Source organism: Chelmon rostratus, chromosome 7, assembly GCF_017976325.1.
Source record: "Chelmon rostratus isolate fCheRos1 chromosome 7, fCheRos1.pri, whole genome shotgun sequence".
NCBI lineage: Eukaryota > Metazoa > Chordata > Actinopteri > Chaetodontiformes > Chaetodontidae > Chelmon > Chelmon rostratus.
This window is the reverse complement of record NC_055664.1, coordinates 8,593,668-8,611,991: the sequence shown is the minus strand read 5'-3', so window position 1 is coordinate 8,611,991 and position 18,324 is coordinate 8,593,668. Positions and strand designations below refer to the sequence as shown.

The 18,324-nt window shown below is 41.0% G+C and overlaps 2 protein-coding genes across 3 annotated transcripts; one reads left to right on the top strand and one right to left on the bottom strand.

Moving 5' to 3' along the window:
• Positions 1-1,043: 1,043 nt before the first annotated feature.
• LOC121608795 (P2X purinoceptor 5-like) lies at positions 1,044-11,099 on the bottom strand. 2 transcript variants are annotated; one of them, XM_041940167.1, is made up of 11 exons: positions 10,898-11,099; positions 9,359-9,473; positions 8,770-8,841; positions 6,797-6,872; positions 6,411-6,507; positions 6,069-6,149; positions 5,808-5,949; positions 5,029-5,165; positions 4,766-4,859; positions 4,339-4,404; positions 1,044-4,228 (listed from the first exon to the last, which is right to left on the bottom strand). In XM_041940167.1, the coding sequence occupies exons 1-11, from the start codon at positions 11,032-11,034 to the stop codon at positions 4,103-4,105; spliced, it is 1,143 nt and encodes a 380-aa protein (XP_041796101.1). In that variant the 5' UTR covers positions 11,035-11,099; the 3' UTR covers positions 1,044-4,102. The 2 variants fall into 2 exon arrangements, with proteins under 2 accessions (XP_041796101.1, XP_041796100.1); XM_041940166.1 differs by having other exon boundaries at positions 9,323-9,473; positions 10,898-11,096.
• On the top strand, positions 8,275-18,278 carry LOC121608796. The gene is made up of 11 exons (XM_041940168.1): positions 8,275-8,365; positions 14,737-14,766; positions 15,236-15,583; positions 15,760-15,861; positions 16,951-17,007; positions 17,182-17,202; positions 17,340-17,528; positions 17,615-17,662; positions 17,741-17,803; positions 17,892-17,936; positions 18,028-18,278. Exons 1-11 carry the CDS (start codon positions 8,290-8,292, stop codon positions 18,084-18,086), a joined length of 1,038 nt encoding a protein of 345 aa, XP_041796102.1. The 5' UTR covers positions 8,275-8,289; the 3' UTR covers positions 18,087-18,278.
• Positions 18,279-18,324: the final 46 nt, after the last annotated feature.

The window sequence follows — 18,324 nt, the reverse complement described above, 5'->3', positions numbered from 1 at the left end:
AATATGTAAACTGGAGAGGCTTGTGGAGGCCAACTCTGAAAAGACCAGTGAGACTTTGATGTCAAGTGAGCCTGAGATCTCCCCCAAAGTTACAAGTCTCCAGTCCCAGGTGGAACAGGTCAAAAACGTCCAGTTCTTGCATACGGTAATATTTTCCTCTGAATAACATGCACCTCACATATTGGTTTCACACTAATGCCGTGTTTACATCACTCGGAAGTCTTCTTCCTTCCTTCCTTTTGCTGCACATTGCTACACATTACTGCCAATAACTGCCAGTCAGTGGAATAGCGTGACACCAAGAGCGGGATTGCTGTATGCATATACACATGTTAGCATTCTTTAGCTTGTGCTGGTAGAGAACAACATAAAAACTAAACAGGGACCTGCACCAGAACATTGCTCCATGGGCCACGAGCGGTCAAAAACTCCACAGTTCACCTTTACAGTCAGTGGCTCAGACAGGAATATCTGGCTAAATGTCACCTCAACCAAAAGAAACCCATGAGGAACCCTTAAAGTCAGCACATGTGAGCTGCATTATGTTAGCGAACGCAGTCCTGTGGCCTGTGAGCCTTTTAAATCTTCAGACAGGAGAGTGTCTTCCTGCCTCGCCTCTAACGAAAGACAGCTGAAACAAATGAATGAGATCAATGAATAGATTTATTCTTTTTTCATTTAATGTTTTTTAAACTCATGACTTCCTAGCAGGAGTCCAACTTTACATGGCAGCAGAGACAGACAGCGACCCACATAGCAGTAGGCTGTTGCAGTGACCCACTAAGTGACATCAGGAAGGGATTAAGTGTGCATGTGTGTGTGTGTGCATGTGTGTTTGTGGTTGCCCTGCTTCCAGCACTAGTTTGTTAAAAAGAAGAAAAAAAAATCATGGCTGTGGCCGTCAGTGTGTTGCGCAGTTTGAGAAGGCTGTGAGATGATGTATGAGGATAAACATTTCAACATTTGCAGATATTAATGAAACGCCAAACAAAAACAAGACAAATCAAACACAGGCTGGTTTCAGTAAACCTCATCATTCATAATAAGATTTAAATCATTTATTGTTTCATACAACTGTGATTAAACAGCAAAAGCAAAAGTGAGCGCTGAGCAATGCCTCATGTCTTGCAAAGCTTGGCTTAATAGCAAATGAATTCACTCATTAAAAAACAAATACACATTGTAATAAATGATGAGCTACAGCTTTTCCCCAAACATTTAAACACACACATTAAAACATGGACATTGGGGACATTAGAGACATTGGAGACATTGGAGACATTAGAGACATTGGAGACATTGGGACATGGAGATTAGCTTTATTCCTGAGTTCTGAGCAGGATTGTGTATATTTAGCCTATGTCATCTTGTATCAAATGATATAACACATCTTCGATTTCAGCCCGTACATTTCCATTCTTTGGCTCTGCCGAAACACTTGAGGTCTAATTTTATCCTGACGCGACCAGCCAGTGAGATAACATCCCTCCAACAACAGACAACAGCACTTCATTGTTTTGTTATAATCTTGAAGCTGGGTTCATGACCAAAAGAAACCCTGCATTCTCTAACAAACAAGGCAAACGGTCTACAGTGGCTATAGGGACAGCGGTAATTTGAGCTACAAGCTAACGCAATAAGCATATTGTTATTATTATTTTTATTAAATCTGCCCTCTAACCTCTTTCATATTACTTGAAATAATAATGTACTTTGGGCTGCTGTAAAATATAGAACATAAGAGTTTGATCAGTGCTCCTCTTGTTTAAATCCCTGATACTGTAAGTTTAACAAGAACGATAAAAAGGTGATTGACCTCATCAGTGCATTTCCTCAACAAAAAAAATCTAATATTTTGTGCATTTATGAAGAGTCAGATGGAGCATACTCTCACTTTATATACATGTTTATATATTTCATATGCCCAAGAGCCCTTCTGGTGATTATAAGTGAGGCTTTCATGTAAAAGTGCCTGCTGTTAAACTGCCTGAACAGACTCTCCACTGTGAAATGTTTCTGCATGTGACTACAGCATCAAGTTGTCTTTTAGTGACATCTGCAGGCAACAACCAGGAAGTGCAAAAAAAATATTTTTCTCAGTTCAAGTAAGTCAAACAGGAGTTATATATTTGTGAAGAAACAGAAACATCCGGGTGGAGACTGTGGCTGTGATCTGTTATTTGCATATTTTAGTAGATTAACAACAAATCCTAAATATTTAACATTATAAAACACACTGCAGAGTTTTATGTTGACTTGTTTTTACTGCCCTACAAGCTGCCTTTTGTTCTATCTCTGCTTTTATTGTTGTCAAAGTTGTTGTGAGGGTGATCAGCACCCACCAAGCAGCTGCAACTGTGAGTCATTGGAAAACACACCCCCCAAAAAAATTCAACAACAAATCTTTACAGAAACATGTACATGGCCATGTTACCCCAAATGTTACCAAGCTGTGTTCAGCAAGAGGATGCAGCACAGCAGGACTCTTCGTAGCTGTTACAGTACAGCCAGAGATAATGTATCTTTCCTACCATTTCTATGGCGTGGTCGTACCAAAGCTAAAAAATAAATAAAGGAAGGTAACAGTGCTGAGGGGATAACAGATAGATGTTTATTTAGTGACATTCCCTCCTCTTCCCCCGAGGAGATATTTCACAAAGACCGCGTCTTACTTGTTCGCTGTTCATTTCCAGGAAAGCAAAAAAACAAAATTGCTCTTAGCTGCACTCGAGAGCTCAGCTCGTGACCACTTCACTGTTGGAGTCATGCTAAAGAAAAGATTTAACCCAAGCTGTCACACAGCAGTGCTGCCACATGTGGAGACAGCCCGAGGCTATGTGATATGTATGTCTATGTCTAAGTGCTAATGTCAGCTTCAAGTGCTACAACCTACTGCAAAACTCTTCTTTACTACTACTGTCAGAACAAACACTAAAGTCATGATACAGACAGTATACCACATTATTGAGCTTTCATCTGTACCAATTAATAAATAACGCTTTAATTGGTAAACTGACTGAACAAACTTACATAATGACCACTAGGAGGGAATAAATTTGTTGGAGGAAAGCTGCCACTTAATACAGGATGCATGTATGAGGTATATCCGATTCACAGTAATTATTAGTCTTCAGAAATCAAGCAGTACAATATTTGCTAAGGAGAACGCTAATGCTAAAATGCTAACTTCTCTGTGTAGCGTTTGCATGAGTGCATGGGTTTTGTTTGGTTTGCTGCGTATTAGATCTGTCTGTGTCTCTTGTCCTAACACAACCCTGAGTAGAATAAGTGGATTCAGAGAATGAACGCGGTGCCTTGAGTCGCTTTGCTAGTGTGACCGACAGAACCCAGCACGTTATACTGTGGCCTCCGAGAGTTTAATGAGAGTCCCTGCAAGATGTGTTCCTCTCAGAGCCACTGTGTAGACTTTTGGTCTAAACAAGGATGGTTAAATTAAATACTGTATATACATTAGGCTCATTACAGTACACAGTGTGGTCAAAATAAACCTTGCAATAGTCAGTGAATCAGACTCACCATTCCTGCTTCATCTTTAAGGTGAGGCACCAAGTATGTGCAAACAAAAATGTCCTTTTATCCAATTAGCGATCAGTATTATGACTTTTACACTGTACGTCATAAACACCATAAAGAGTCGCAGAATCAGGATTCCCTTAAAAGTATGTTCATTTGAATTTGAGTTAAAATAAAAAGATTTTCTTCCAACCAGGAGTTGGTGTGGATGGTGGACACACACAGTGCGGGAGTGTGACACCAGAATTCAGGGTTTTGTTTTCAGATTGTGGCCAGGTTTTGGCCACAATAGCACCTTGGATCAGGTAATGGAACGATCATGATCGGTTAAGTGTTAATCCAAATTTTTAGGTCTCAAGTCACTGCTGACATTTCCGAATTAAAATAGAGCATAATCCTTGCCTAACCTTAACCTGGTGCTGCCAGTGACTCAACAAAACCACGACAAGCTGAATAAAGCCGAAGTCAAGGAGTGCATAGCGCATGGCAGGACTGACTATTTTAAATGAAATTAAATGAAACATGTTGTCAGTAAACATTTGTTTCACTGCATGAGGAGACTAACACGTCAGGTTCTCATGCACCTTTCTGACATCTCCACATTGTCGACTCTAGGTGTTTCAAACTTCCTCTCTCGATGAGTGGCTCTTTCCTTCGTGATGTAGAGAAGGATCACGTCACATAAGACAGCTGCCTGTGAAATGAAGTTTTTCTCAGTATGGAACCGTTGCAGCTTCCACAATAAAAGTTTTGTTTGTTTGTTTGTTTTTTCAAACCTCGTGCAAATTTCTGAAAGGTACTTACACCACCCATCAAAGCCAGTCCTGCAGCAACATTGATGGTTGCTGGGATGATGCTGAACTTCCCTGCCTATGAATGATGGCAGAAATACAAGAAATGCTGGTTGAATAAAAACCTTGAATTAAAAGGTGGTCTGTCTTTTATTAAAAATGTTTTCAAATGCGACTTAATGTTGAAAAATCTTCGGAGAGAAATCTGAGACATAGTAAGAAATAATGTGATAATAATAAGATCACAATGCATCTTAATTCTTGTTGTGGTTAATGGGAGCGTTTGTCAGATTGTTATTATGTGCCAACTGAATTTCCCCCACAGGATATTATTAAAATACGTCTTCTTCTTCTAATGTGCTGTCTATTGCATTTCTCTCATAAATCATTTCACATCATAATGCTTCGGCAGAGTGGACAGCACAACACATTTTCCATACCTTTCCATGCACCATGATGTTAAATCGGATACCATAGACTTTGAATAGAGATCTGTACGTCTCACCGGCAGCATTTTTGAAATACCGAGTGTGTCTGTCGGAGAAAAAGTAGAGAAAATATGCAGGGACGAGAGTACAAGAAAGTAGACAATTCAGACTTCTGGATAATTTTCTCCTTTCAAGACATTTGTTTTTCATTGTAAATAATAGAAAAAACATTGCTGAAAATGAAAATGAGAGACAACGTCTGCAGTGAGTCTCACCTGAAGTTGAACCCCTTCGTGATGGTCATGTTGGAGTCGCTGGTGTCCAGGCGAGTAAAGCGATACTGTGGATTGCAGTTAAAGTTGACTTTGTCAAGGTCACAGTCCCACTCTATCATAATGCTAATGGAGCCACCCTGGAAAACAGAACACAGGCCGGATCACATGTGGACTCTAAATTAAGTTAATTAATCACGGGGCGTAGCCTGGCTCTGCTGGGTGCACATCTCGACACTGCAACTGCATCAATGCATTCATGCTCACTCCATAAAGAGACATGTATATAATAAAGAAATAGGAACATCAAAATGAAAATGAGCTGTTCTGCTCAAATTCCTCATTTTATCTTCACTGTGTCCACGTATTTGGCCACTGCATAGAGAAACTATTGTGTGATAAATAATGACAAAGAATTCCACTAAACAGGAACCTGACAGCTGGCATGTCAACATTAGGGATGCAACAATCAGTTTCTTTTGCCACAATAGTCCCTACAGCCATGAAGCTGGAGGTAATGGGGCCAACCCAGCACGGATGCCCTTCCTGACACACCCCTTCCCATTTCTCCGGGCTTGAGGACTGCCAATTTGGAGCTGGCACCCTTATCTCATTCTTCTCACTTCTTTTGCTGTGTGCCTTAAAAACAGACATATTAACATTTGCTCCCCCTGCTTTTCAACAGTTGTGATGTAGATGAGACGGTGCCTGGAACGTTAGCTGTCCCCTGACGTAAAAAATGAATACGAAATAAGGTCCGAATTGAAAAGCGTAATACTAACAACGGTGTCCATGTCGTGGAAGTTGTATCCAGCTCGCCTGGTGATGTCTCCCAGGCGGAAGATGGGGCAGTAGGGGTGGAGCTCTTCGTCATATCGGCATTTCCTCAAATAGAAGTCATCATTTGTTTCAAGGACGTTGGACCTAAGAGTTTAAAAAAAACACACAGTAATACAGCATTCATACACGCATGAACGTGCACTGTACACAACTAATTAACAGGCAGTACATGGAGGCGCACTGACGAGTGAACTTGGACTTACTTTGCAAACTGGAATTTGGAAAATTGGATATAATTCTTGATGTAGATGGTGAAGTTTTCAGCGTTTGTCAGCATAGGCCCCCTGTAAAAAATGAGGCTTCTAATTAAGTTGTCTGACATATTGTATTAATGTGCTGTAACTAAGCTCCTCAGATCACATCTGTTTTCTGCTACTGAGCAATTGAACATGTTTCCAACAGGATTCAACTGATTGCATATGTGTGTGTGTGTGTTTGTGTGTGTGTGTGTGTGTGTGTGTGTGTGTGTGTGTGCTTGAGGGTGATCACGTCCATCAGAATAGAGAAAGTTCAATAACTTTCCATATGACTGCATTGCTCCTTACTCTGGGTTGTAGTCTCTCTCAGCGGGACACCAGCCGTAGATTTCACAGGAACCGGTGGAGTCTTCATCTTTTCTTAAGCATCGGCCAGTCATCATTCCTTAAGATAAAGATAGCCTGAATCATCCAGTTTGCCAGATGTGAAAACACGCTACATTTGAATTTCTGTTGCAAAGATATGGATTATACATAATCAATTCAAATGTGAATTCAGCAATTATTCCCAAATTTTCTTTCAGTGATATTGGGCACATAGACTTGAACAGACTCTTTCTAAGGAAGGTATTACTCAGAATATTCTTTATCCTGAAACACTTGCTGTTTTCCGTTATACATATGCACTCATATGCATTTATTTGAAAAATAAAATAAATCGCATTCTCTCTTACCGTTACCAGCCACAACCATCTGTCCCTCTTCGCAGTCCTCGTCGTCTCGACAGTGGCCATGCAGCACTCTGGTGCTCTGAGAAGAGGTTCAAGAAATGCTTACAGAGCATTTTTTCACAAGTCACAAACAAACCCGCCCTGGATTAAAAATCCATCAGGAGCGCGCCGCATTCAGAAAGCCCATTTTGCATAACAGAAGTTAAAGTACTCACAGTAAAGCAAAATGTGTGTAAAATTACTAAATCAAAGGTATCTTATCATTTTTGCCTTAGAAATTCAGCGTTTGACTTATTTCATACTTTTGAGGTCATGTTTCATAATTCTGACTTTCAAGCTCATAATTTGGACATGGTATTTAATTATTCTGATTTCGAAGCTTTAGCATTTATTGATTTTGACTTGATATTTTGACTTTTTTCCTCATACTTTTGACTTACGGGCTCATAAATTTGGATTCCAACGTTTAAGTATTTCATTTTTATTGCATGTAACTTTTCTTCTTTCTGGCAGATACAGGCTTCCATACATACCGAATCACATATATTGGCTGTTACTTCAGAAATTAAATTGCTAGTGAAATATGATGAAAAGTGTAAAAATCCCAACATGCACAGACCTTATGGCCATGACATACATTAATGCAGTTAGACAGTGTAGTAAGGGGTTGTTTATGGACCTTTTCATAACAGATGAGAAAATCCTCTTGCCTGGCTGGAGCATGATACATGACAGTGAAAGCGTGTGGCAGCTTCAAACGCTGGGGAACTGCAGTTGGTGAGAGCAGAAACGTATACAAGAGCAGTGTTTTACGGCCGTGTAGTGCTATCGCTATTCTCTTTGGCTGTTGCAGTGAGTCAGGAGACAAAGAGAGGCTGAGTTTACATACCAGGAACGCTCTGGAAATTTTAACCAAAGATATAGTTGAGAAAAATGATCAACAGTGTAATTGACGCAAGACATTTGCTGTCTTGCATACAGAAATCTGGAGAGAGACTATAGCTCAGCCACAGTCCAGCTTACTTTCTGTTTCTCTGCTCATTGTGCACAATACACTGATGATTCACAGCTTTCTAAACTACACAGTGACTTGTGCAACACTCTGTCTTCTACATCCTACATCTTTTCCGTCCTGGCATGTTAAACATTGTACAGAACTGTGACGCTGCTGGGAGCTGATTGGCTCAAGCAGCTACTCAAGTGAGATATCATGCTTGTGTCTATGGTTGACAAAATATCAAACAAGAAAATCTTAGCGGAGAGAAGTTTCTGTATATTATGGTTTTCTTTAAACTTTGGTCATTTCCAGCTCTTCTCTAACCTCAGTCAGACATTGGCTACTATCTTTTAAATACAGCCATCTGGAATAGTTTCCAGGTGATCTGATGTCAAACAGTGGAGAGTCAACAAATTAACCTTAAAGCAAACACCGTCGTCAGCCTGAGAATGCAAGCCGAGAGGCGTTTCCCAAAGAGAACACACTGTCTGACAAGCACATGTTGCCTTCCAGCCAGCTGTCACTCACGGGTCCACTAGACTTGTCTCACGAGACAAGTGAAGATAACCTTGGATGTAAGTACTGATGCTGACTGCTATTTATCTACCAGGGGTTTAATCTGTGATGCATTTAATGGATTGTTGAGATGAACGCGTTTTTTTGGAAATTAATGTAGATAAAAAATGTGCACACCTGAAAAATAACTTTGGTTTGTTGAGGAAAGGATACCCTGTCTACTGCACTGCTGCTTGGACTTGATTGTTGCAATAGCCACGATGTTATCAAATATGAAAAAAATAATCAGCATATTAAATCTATAAAGTATCTTTACTATAAAGGCAATCATTTTGACAGCTCATATTACAGTCACTGAGAGTGCCTGTGTGAGTGCAGTTTCCTCATGGAAATACTACCACGCTGTCTAACATACAGTCCACAATTTATTATTTCAATCAACGCAATCAACAGATACTCTTACCTCAGCGCAGTATCCCAGCTTCTGATTTGGTGTCTCTAAGAAATTGGTTACAACAAACAGAACATCTTCACCCTAAATAGAGAAAACGTTGTAAAGTGGTCTTTTTATTGACATTGTACCATCGTGCCTGCAGATCTGTCCCTCTAAGTGTGCACACTGTCCCAGCCACTTTCCCAACCCCTGTTTGCTACATTATCTTAGATGACCATTATGACAGCTATTCCTCCCTCGAGCCTGCTTATTGATTTCAACCTGCTTGATATCTGCTGCCTGTGTTTGACCTGCTTCCCCATTCAGATTTTTCCCTGTTCTAACTGCCTGCCCAGACAAACCACAAGCCTGCTTTCAGTCTTTATGCTAAGCTAAGCTAACTTGCTGCTGCCTGGAGCTTCATTTCTCCTGTACAGATTTGAGACTGGTGTCAGTCATCTCACCTAACTCTCAACAAGCAACTGGAAAAACAAAAATGTATTTCCCAAAACGTCCGTTAAGGACGAACGCACTTGAAATGTATGATCGTGCACTGAGAGCCGCTGTATGTAGATGTTTTCACCTGTGGTGGGATGACATAGTCCTCTGGTCCCCATACCTGTGGACCGGACTCAGAGGTGTTAGTCACTGAGACCCCTTTCAGTTTTGTTAGGACAGAAGTCTGGATGGCCTCGTCTGTTTCCTGGTAGCCTTTCTTAATTATGAAAACCCACCTGTGGGTGAAGGCAGAAATTTACCAGCACAATCTGTGATATTCAGCAATAAGAATTAATTTACACTGGTAATTATTTTTTTGTGGTATTTCTATAATAACATAATATTTTGATATGAAGTTAAACGTACTGCTGAACCTTTGAGTATAGCCAGTTAGTCAGTTATTATAAAATACTTCTATAATCTTTCAGATAAAATGTTTCAAATAACACATTTCAATGGAACTGTACACTGAAAAAGAACTGGTACATATAAGTTAATCCCAATAAAGAGCTTTTTTTCTCATCTACCAGGCTTTCTCCAAGTAACTAACAAATCTAAATATTTCATATGTGAACAATCAACTCAAATAATTTGAAAAATGGCTTTAAAACAAAAACAGATTTTCTGCATCAGTCAAACAGTCTAATGGTTCTTCCACTGACATTCAACCCAGTTTCAGAAAGTGTCAAATAAAATGTAAGCTGTCATAGACAGAGATGGAAAGAGTTCAAGAATATTATCCCATGTAAAAGTACTTACTTTAAATACATTTTACTGAAGTAAAATTAATTGTGTAAATCCCTACATCGATGACAGTAACAATCAGTTAAAATATTCTCTGTGTACACGTGACTGCAATACATTTAGGACAGTTCAATTAAAGAACACCTTTAGGCCACAATTGCATTAAACGTTAACCCAACAACACAAGTGGAGCAGCAGCATCACGCTGCTGAGCACACAGCACACTGCACACCGCTGGTGATCAATTATAAATACACCACAGCCTTCCTCTGAATAGCATCGCTACAATTAATCAGAAGCAATATAAATAGTAACGCCATGCTTAACTGTAGCGCTGTAGTGTGCACACATTCAGCACAGAGGATGTTTCCCACGGTGCAGAGAGCAGCCTCACCTGCAGCAGCTTCTCATTTCACACCTGTCTTTCGTTCCGTTGTTAGGTGGTTTCTAACGGATGCGAAACGCAGCGAAGTCCATAATTGCATACGTAAAAGTAAAATAACTGATAAAAAAAACTAAAAACAAACAAACAAACGAGTAGCTCACTTCCAGACCTGATTCTCAAAACACTGCACTATACAACTTTTTTTTTTTTTTTTTTTTTTTTTTTACTCTTGTATTTACTGTATTTTATCATCATGTTCAATCTGTAAACGGAATAATCAGATGTGGTTGTACATTCATTCACCAGCCACCACTACGTGGATGTGATTTGCTGCATTTAAGTTTATTCATTTAAAATATACAGACTAACCAACGGCTTCGTTTGGGTCAACATCAGAGACATAAACTTCTGTATTAATATTACGATTAGTTGTTGATTGTTACTAAGGATTAATCAATCAACTCAGGCGGTAACACCTCCTCACTGAGGAGGTAATAGCAGTGTAAAAAGCGGTGACAGTACTTCACTTACCCTATAACGTAACCGATGATCGCTAACTGAATGAGTCTGTACAAAATCCCAATTTTCTTATTTTTGACGACAATGAATTTTTCCGTTTTATAGTCTAAAAAGGAGATGAGGAGCTCTTTGAAGACGCCCCAGGCCATCCTGAGGCTGACTGCGGGGACCAGGATGTCAGCGCAACATGAACGCTGACATCCACACGCGCACACGCGCGCGCGGTCACACACGTACCAACACACCCAGACACCCAAGCACACTTACGCATGTTTTCATGACAGTCCCTCAAAGCGAACAGCCTGTGGGGACAAGCGCCAAGTCAGCGTCAACACGTAAAATATCCGGTTAGGATTTTCAAAATAATGCTGGAATTATTGGGACAGGTCGTGACATCCGGTAGCCTATCCTCTTCGATACAGCACCATGGTTTGAAGACTCTTTGGAAGTGAAAAGAAACCGATTATTGGGCTTGTGCACAATGTGCTTTAAGCTAAATGTTATGCCATCATGCAAACATGCTCAAATGACAATTAAACAAGCTGGATTTCAGCAGATAATGCTAACTATCTTATTTAACATCAAAGTCAAAGTCAAAGTCAGCTTTATTGTCAATTCTGCAGTATGTACAAGACAAACAGAATCGAAATTACGTTACTCTCAACCTCTGTGACAAGACATATATTAAAAAGAAATAAATAAAACTGTACAATCTAAACAATGACACATTAAGAGAATGTAGAAGTGCAAATGTGTGTGGTAGTACAAAAAGAAAGAAGACAGTTAGCTTATCGTCTGGTGGTGATTAAAGTGTCTATGTGTTGTTTTCCTGAGGGGAGGAGTTCACATCAGTGAGAGAGTAGAGTCCAGGGTGTGTATGTGTGTGTTTGTGTGTGTGTGTGTGTGATGTGGGGTGAGGTTAGGTGTGTGTGTGTGGTCGGGGTGAGGGTGTGGTGTGTGTGTGTGTGTGTGTGTGTGTGTGTGTGTGGTGGGGGGGGCAACAGGGAGTCGAGGTTGTGTGCTCTGCCCCCCCTGCTCTGCAACAATTTGCATGAAAAACAAAGCTGTTAGGTGCTATTTTTGCGGGTGTTTGGCTCTGTACTACTGTACTGGACATTTGGCCTGATGATAGTGTTGAATGAAAAGTCAGGGGGTCTCAAAGTGACTACATTTTATCCTGAGGGTATATGAATGTGTGTACCAAATTATATGGCAAAACCTCTCATGGTTAAAGGATAACTTTCGTTTTTTACAACCTGGACTTTATTTGTAGCATTAATTACGACCATTTAGACACAACTTTGGTGGCATTTGGAGTCGTTTTGAAGAAATTAGCCCCAGAGGAGCGGCGCGTATATCCGTATAATGCGAGTTATCGGGGCACCCGTGCGTAGCCTCTATAAACGCATAATCTGCGGCGAAACTCGTTCATATTCCAATATTGTGTTATGATATGCTGGTGCTATTCCCCTCTGAGCCCGTGGTGGCATGTTATCAACATCCAGTGTCTCTAGACAACTACTTCTGACGTGGATGACGTCATTTTCAAGCGCCGCGCGCTGCGAGCAACCAGCCACAACAGGGCTAACTCTGCGGCGGTCGGCTAGTTTAGCTGTAGTTCGCGACTGTTATTTTTCACAAAATGGATGAATATTTTTCCAACTCTGAGGTGGTGGACGATGAGGCAGAGAGAGGAACAGCTGGCCAAACAACAACAAATGGCTGCGCGTCCACGAGTAGACGGTAACTGGTGGTATTCTTGTGGACAATGTTCATCGATGACAACAGAGGAGGATGTGTCAATAAATGTCTGTATCACAACACTGGAGGATTTCCACGCAATGATAAACCAGGCTGTGGTGGAGATGTTTTTTTCGTGTCCCTAAAGTGAACTGGAAGACCCAGCCAAAGCCTGCAGGACCAAATGGGCAACTTTCGATTGAGTAAGTAGCTTACACACATGTATAGATTGTTTATTTGCCTTGGTTTTGTTTGCCAGAAGTTTATCATTGCGCGGAAATCCTCCAGTGTTGTGATACAGACATTTATTGACGCATCCAGATGCGTATCTCCTGGCCGCAAGTCCCACTCTGAGCAACAGAGGCATTCCTCCTCTGTTGTCATCCATGAACATATCCTCCTCTGTTGTCATCGATGAACATTGTCCACAAGAATACCACCAGTTACCGTCTACTCGTGGACGCGCAGCCGTTTGTTGTTGTTTGGCTAGCTGTTCCTCTCTCTGCCTCCGCTCCTCCTTTCAACGAGCTCTTCGTCCGTGTACTCTAGCTCAAAACGGTAAGGACGTCCATCGTAAACAAAGTCATCGTCCACCACCTCAGAGTCGGAAAAATATTCATCCATTTTGTGAAAAATAACAGTCGCGAACTACAGCTAAACTAGCCGACCGCCGCAGAGTTAGCGGTGTTGTGGCTGGTTGCTCGCCGCGTGCGGCGCTCGAAAATGACGTCATCCACGTCAGAAGTAGTTGTCTAGAGACACTGGATGTTGATAACATGCCACCACGGGCTCAGAGGTGAATAGCACCAGCATATCAGAACAAAATATTGGAATATGAACGAGTTTCGCCGCAGATTATGCGTTTATAGAGGCTACGCACGGGTGCCCCGATAACTCGCATTATACGGATATACGCGCCGCTCCTCTGGGGCTAATTTCTTCAAAACGACTCCAAATGCCACCAAAGTTGTCGGGGTGTCTAAATGGTCGTAATTAATGCTACAAATACAAAGTCCAGGTTGTAAAAAACGAAAGTTATCCTTTAAGACATTAGAAACCACATGTCAACCTTATAGTGGCAAGAGAGAGAGGGAAAAGTCAGGGGATCAGCAGAATCCTCAGATTACATCCGCTAAGCTCCACAGTTATCTCTACCAATGGCAATCCATCCAGTGATTGTGGAGATGCGTACATGAAGCAGATAGACCGGGCGACTGACAGACAAACAGACAGACGGACTGACATTACCATCCCTCAAAACCAAAACCTCAAGACAAAAACTGAGGATAAAAAGAAGCTTGAAAGTATTAAACAATTTTATTCCTTGAGGAAATGTAAGTGTGTGGTAATGAACCAAGGCACTTGATGGGTGGGTGATCCTCAAAAACCCGAACCCTACATACCATCTCAAGTTTACCACATTTCCCAGTCATCACATTGGAAACTGACAGTAACTTGTATGTGGTATTGTGCATCCTGTATAGTGTAGCTATTTAAAGCTGCACGCCACCAATTTCACACTTGAATTCCAAATTAGCCATAAGAGGGGTAAAGACAGAGAGCTGAAACTATGAAGTCACATCTGGGCTTGAATCTGCTCCACTTGCTTTTGTAACTCAGACCAATCATGGACTCGCCTCTTCTTCTTCTTCTTCTTCTTCTTCTTCTTCTTCTTCTTCTTCTTCTTCTTCTTCTTCTTCTTCTTCTTCTTCTTTTGCTTTAATTAGCTTTATTAGGTGACAATAAAATTTCACACTTGCCTTCATCTGTTCATCGCAAGCCCCCTTTCTCCGGAAGCATCAACATGTTTCAACAGGAAGTGGTCTGGAGGAGGCATGTTCACATGTTCACTGTATTAAAGATAAATATTTATTTGAATTTAATGTTGATCACTATTCAAACTACACAAACAGCTGTGTCAAACATTTGGCTGTTGTTCATGTGAAAATGACAGATAGCAAAGACTTTCTTTGAATAACTGAATGAGCTGTGCCGGTCTTGGGGTTTTGTCCCATGATGCTTAACAGGGTTAGTATACAGTTTTACCACACTGCTGGTCACACTTTACCAGACGCTGACAATGAGTGCTGACGGATTGGTTTTCCTTTTAGCCCTGTGCTTCGTGTGCGTGTCCTCTAATGGTAAGTTCTTATGTGAAATTATAGAGTGAAAATATTATTTTGATCAAAAACGTTCAATACATGTCTTGTTTGCTCAGTTAATTGTTTAATCTGTCTGTACATTATTTAAAATATATTTCTTCCATGTGTAGTGGATTGTGATTATGGTTTTTCTGCTTTTGAGGTCAAAATGTGCTATATTACATATTTTTAAATCAGCTCCAGCGTGTCATGTATTTTCTTTTAGCTGCTTCTGTGATAAGGTCACGGTTATCATTTTTATACATTATTTTGCTTAATTGGTCTGTATAATTGTTGTCCAGTTACATTTAGTACATTTATTCAGAAGTGTGATGGTTAATTTGAAGGCTAGACAAATGTTCTGAATATCTACAGTAATGAGGAAGAAGAATTTCTACCGCTGGTTCTCTATTATCTGAAATAAATGACCCTAAACTTGAAACTTGTTCTTGTGTTTCTCTCTCTTAAGATGAGCAGAACTCTGACATGTTTTGTGAGCAGTATTCAGAATTTTGTGAGACACAAACACTCAGCGCTCCCCTTGGCTCGCCTGTGCTGCTCCCATGCATCTTTTCAGCAAGTAACCTCAGCTGGGTGTCATGGTCCCACAGTCCTGACACGTACCTGGTCCGCCTCACATCTAAAGGGCGTGTTAAGTTTGTGGACCCCAGACATGGCCGGGTGAAAGCCTTTCTAAACCAAGGCTCAGAGGGGAACTACTCCATCCGCATTGATGAGCTGAAAAACACTGACCTGGGCTGTTACCGCTGTGAGCACGAACAAAACTGTCTTCAAGTGAACCTGGTTGCTGAAATAGGTAGGAAGATTTCCTTTTTTCATACCGAAACACTTCTGAACAGCAGCCTGCGCAGAGACATCCGGCCTGTTCCTTTCCATGGTCACAAACCTCGCAGGTCAAACACATATGAAGACACAAGTGAATGTGATAGAGTTTCCTGTCGCAGCTTTGTAAAACCACAACGTGTCATGCAGGTACACTGAGCGGAGAGAGGCAGCTGCTGATTTACATCTGTGTTGGCGTAGCTGTTTTCATCCTGTTGATTGTCTGTGGCTGCTGCTGCATGAAATTCATATGTGAGTACCTGCCCAGTCTAGCACACTCACTCCACACAGTTGACAGAAGAAAAGTGTGAGGTTTGGTAGTTCATGTGATATTTGTATGGGTGAACGGACGGACTGGTTGGCTATTTAAAACACTCTCTGACTGAAGATGAGCAATAATTTTACAATTAAACATTTACATTATATCCATCTATTGTTGAATTTTGCTTGGCACAGGAATACAAGGTAGGTTGCTGACAGGTGTGATGGGATCTTCTTTGGCTTGGCTGTCCTTGTGGGGGCCTCAGGGTCATGGTCAGGTCAAGGGGTTGTCTTCAGGCCAGCTTATGGCCCCAGTGAAGGGAGAGGTCTGTTTTGCTCTGCTGGAGTACAATGAAGCTGTTGGGTTGTTTGGGGAGTATATATGTATACGTATATATATACATATATATATATATATATACAGTACTTATATATCATATATATATATATATACAGTACTTATATATCATATATATATACATGACACAAAACTCTCTGCCCGCTCAACGTGAAGCAAGAGCCAGGAGCTGATTAGCTTAACTTACCAAAAGAGTGGAAACAGCCTGTTGTTTACACTATGATTGCAAGCAAGTCGGGAAACCCATTCACAACGGCCTCCTAGTTTATGTGTCTCACAAGGGACAAAAAAACACCAACACACGCAAAATGACTGCAATACCACAATTGCTGGTAGCTTGAATAAAGCAAATAGTAACACAACTTGTTCAGTTCATTTAAAGGGAACTATACTCATGTTTATTAGTTGTTATTTAAAGTGACTAATTTAGGCTACATAAATGAAAGGACCTAAGAACAGTGAAGGTAACCATGTGTCAGTCCCAGGGTAAAAAAAAAATGCATATTAACAACATTATAACTTGCTTGTTAAATTTGTACAAAATAGAAAATATAAGTCAAACTTTGAACGGTGCCAGGCCAGCTCAGTCTCTGTGCTAAGTTAGGCTAACCGGCTGCTGGCTGTAGCCTTACGTTTACTGGACTGATAGAAGAGTGGTATCCATCTTTTCATCCAATGTCCAACTCTTCCTTTGAGCTGCTTCATGTACTGTCCTACTGCAGGTGACGGTGCTCCACCTCAGGACACAGGCAGAGTGCCAGCAGATGAACAGCAGAGGGGTAATCTATAACAACACACACACACACACACACACACACGCACGCACTATATAATATGTAATGCACAACTCAGTGAGCAATTTTTCTGCTTGTTTTATCAGAATGTGAGATGTTTTTTTTTTTTTTACAAGAACTCTGTGTCACTGTGTGTCAATGTGTTTCCTTTTCCTGCAGGACAAGACACTCTTGTTTATGGTGTGCTCACACGGTTCTTCTTCTTCCTTTGATCCTTTATTTTTTTTTTTACTTTATCTATTTATCCACCTAATATCATTGTATCATCACAAATGTTTTTGTCGATACTTCCTGAATTGATCCTTGTTTAATATCAGAAAATGATGACCAAGGCCCAGCCAATCAGCAGGGTGGCCCCACCAGAACTCAATACACTCTACCGGGAGTTCCTCTCAATCTGGACGGGGCTCAACCCATTCAAGGCACAAGTGGGATTTATCCAGACTTGAACCAGTTTAACTTTGAGAGGATACAAAGTCTGAGAACAAAACAAAGATTTCACACAGGTGCTTAATAGTCAGTGCGGTTACTGCAGTTTGTGTTACTGGTGACTCCTATCATCTCATCACTCAGTCTTCTCTCACCTCTCCAGAACTCTTCAGAAGATTACGGCAAGCAAGTCTCAGTCGACATTATTACGGTATGATTGGCATTTTTGTTATAATGCATCATTTCGGCGCTGTCTGGCATTTCGCATATTCATTAATTCATCCCACAGTTAACCAAAGTGAAATCAGCGGGCAGCCAGCCATGCCAGCTCAGGCGAACAATCACCGCAGAGGTATTTGGATTTCCTTTGATTTGCCTTGAATGAGCGCGTGAGGATAACCAGCCTAATGCTAAAAACAAAAACCTGTTTCATCATTCAGTGTTTCGTGCTGCGGCAGGCGTGGGGAAGAAGAAAGTCAGAGAAAGTAAGTGTTGAGTTCACCTGTGCGCATGTTTGGGATGAAACGATGCTGCGCGCCGAGCTTCTCTCCCACTTCTACTTTGTCTCCTCCTCAGATTGTGAATACAAAAACCCGATTTACAACAGGAGCACAGACCAGCTCAACCACCTGTAGACAACCAGGGGCATAGTTTAAACAGCTGCTTCCTGCATCCTTTCAGTCACTGATTATTCATTTGACATAATTCATTTAAGCTTGATCCATGTCTTATTGTATTTGTTTCTTCTATAACTGCACTGTATTTCACTGCCTGTACATCTGTTACACAATGAGTGAAGTTCATCAAATAAAGATCTTCACACACAAGAGATCGTTGAATCAAGTCTGTGAGTTGAATGAGGCAAACCTGTGT

Excerpts from the sequence above, each read along its gene's own strand:
- LOC121608795 (XM_041940166.1), bottom strand. The coding sequence starts at position 11,034 with ATGGCCTGGGGCGTCTTCAAAGAGCTCCTCATCTCCTTTTTAGACTAT. Across the intron at positions 8,842-9,322 it reads ACTATGTCATCCCACCACAG|GGTGAAGATGTTCTGTTTGT; the intron begins GTGAAAACATCT and ends TTCTCTATTTAG. Across the intron at positions 5,166-5,807 it reads TCCACGACATGGACACCGTT|GGTGGCTCCATTAGCATTAT; the intron begins GTTAGTATTACG and ends TCTGTTTTCCAG.
- LOC121608796 (XM_041940168.1), top strand. The coding sequence starts at position 8,290 with ATGTTGCCTTCCAGCCAGCTGTCACTCACGGGTCCACTAGACTTGTCT. Across the intron at positions 17,203-17,339 it reads ACAAGACACTCTTGTTTATG|AAAATGATGACCAAGGCCCA; the intron begins GTGTGCTCACAC and ends GTTTAATATCAG. Across the intron at positions 17,804-17,891 it reads GGCGAACAATCACCGCAGAG|TGTTTCGTGCTGCGGCAGGC; the intron begins GTATTTGGATTT and ends TTCATCATTCAG.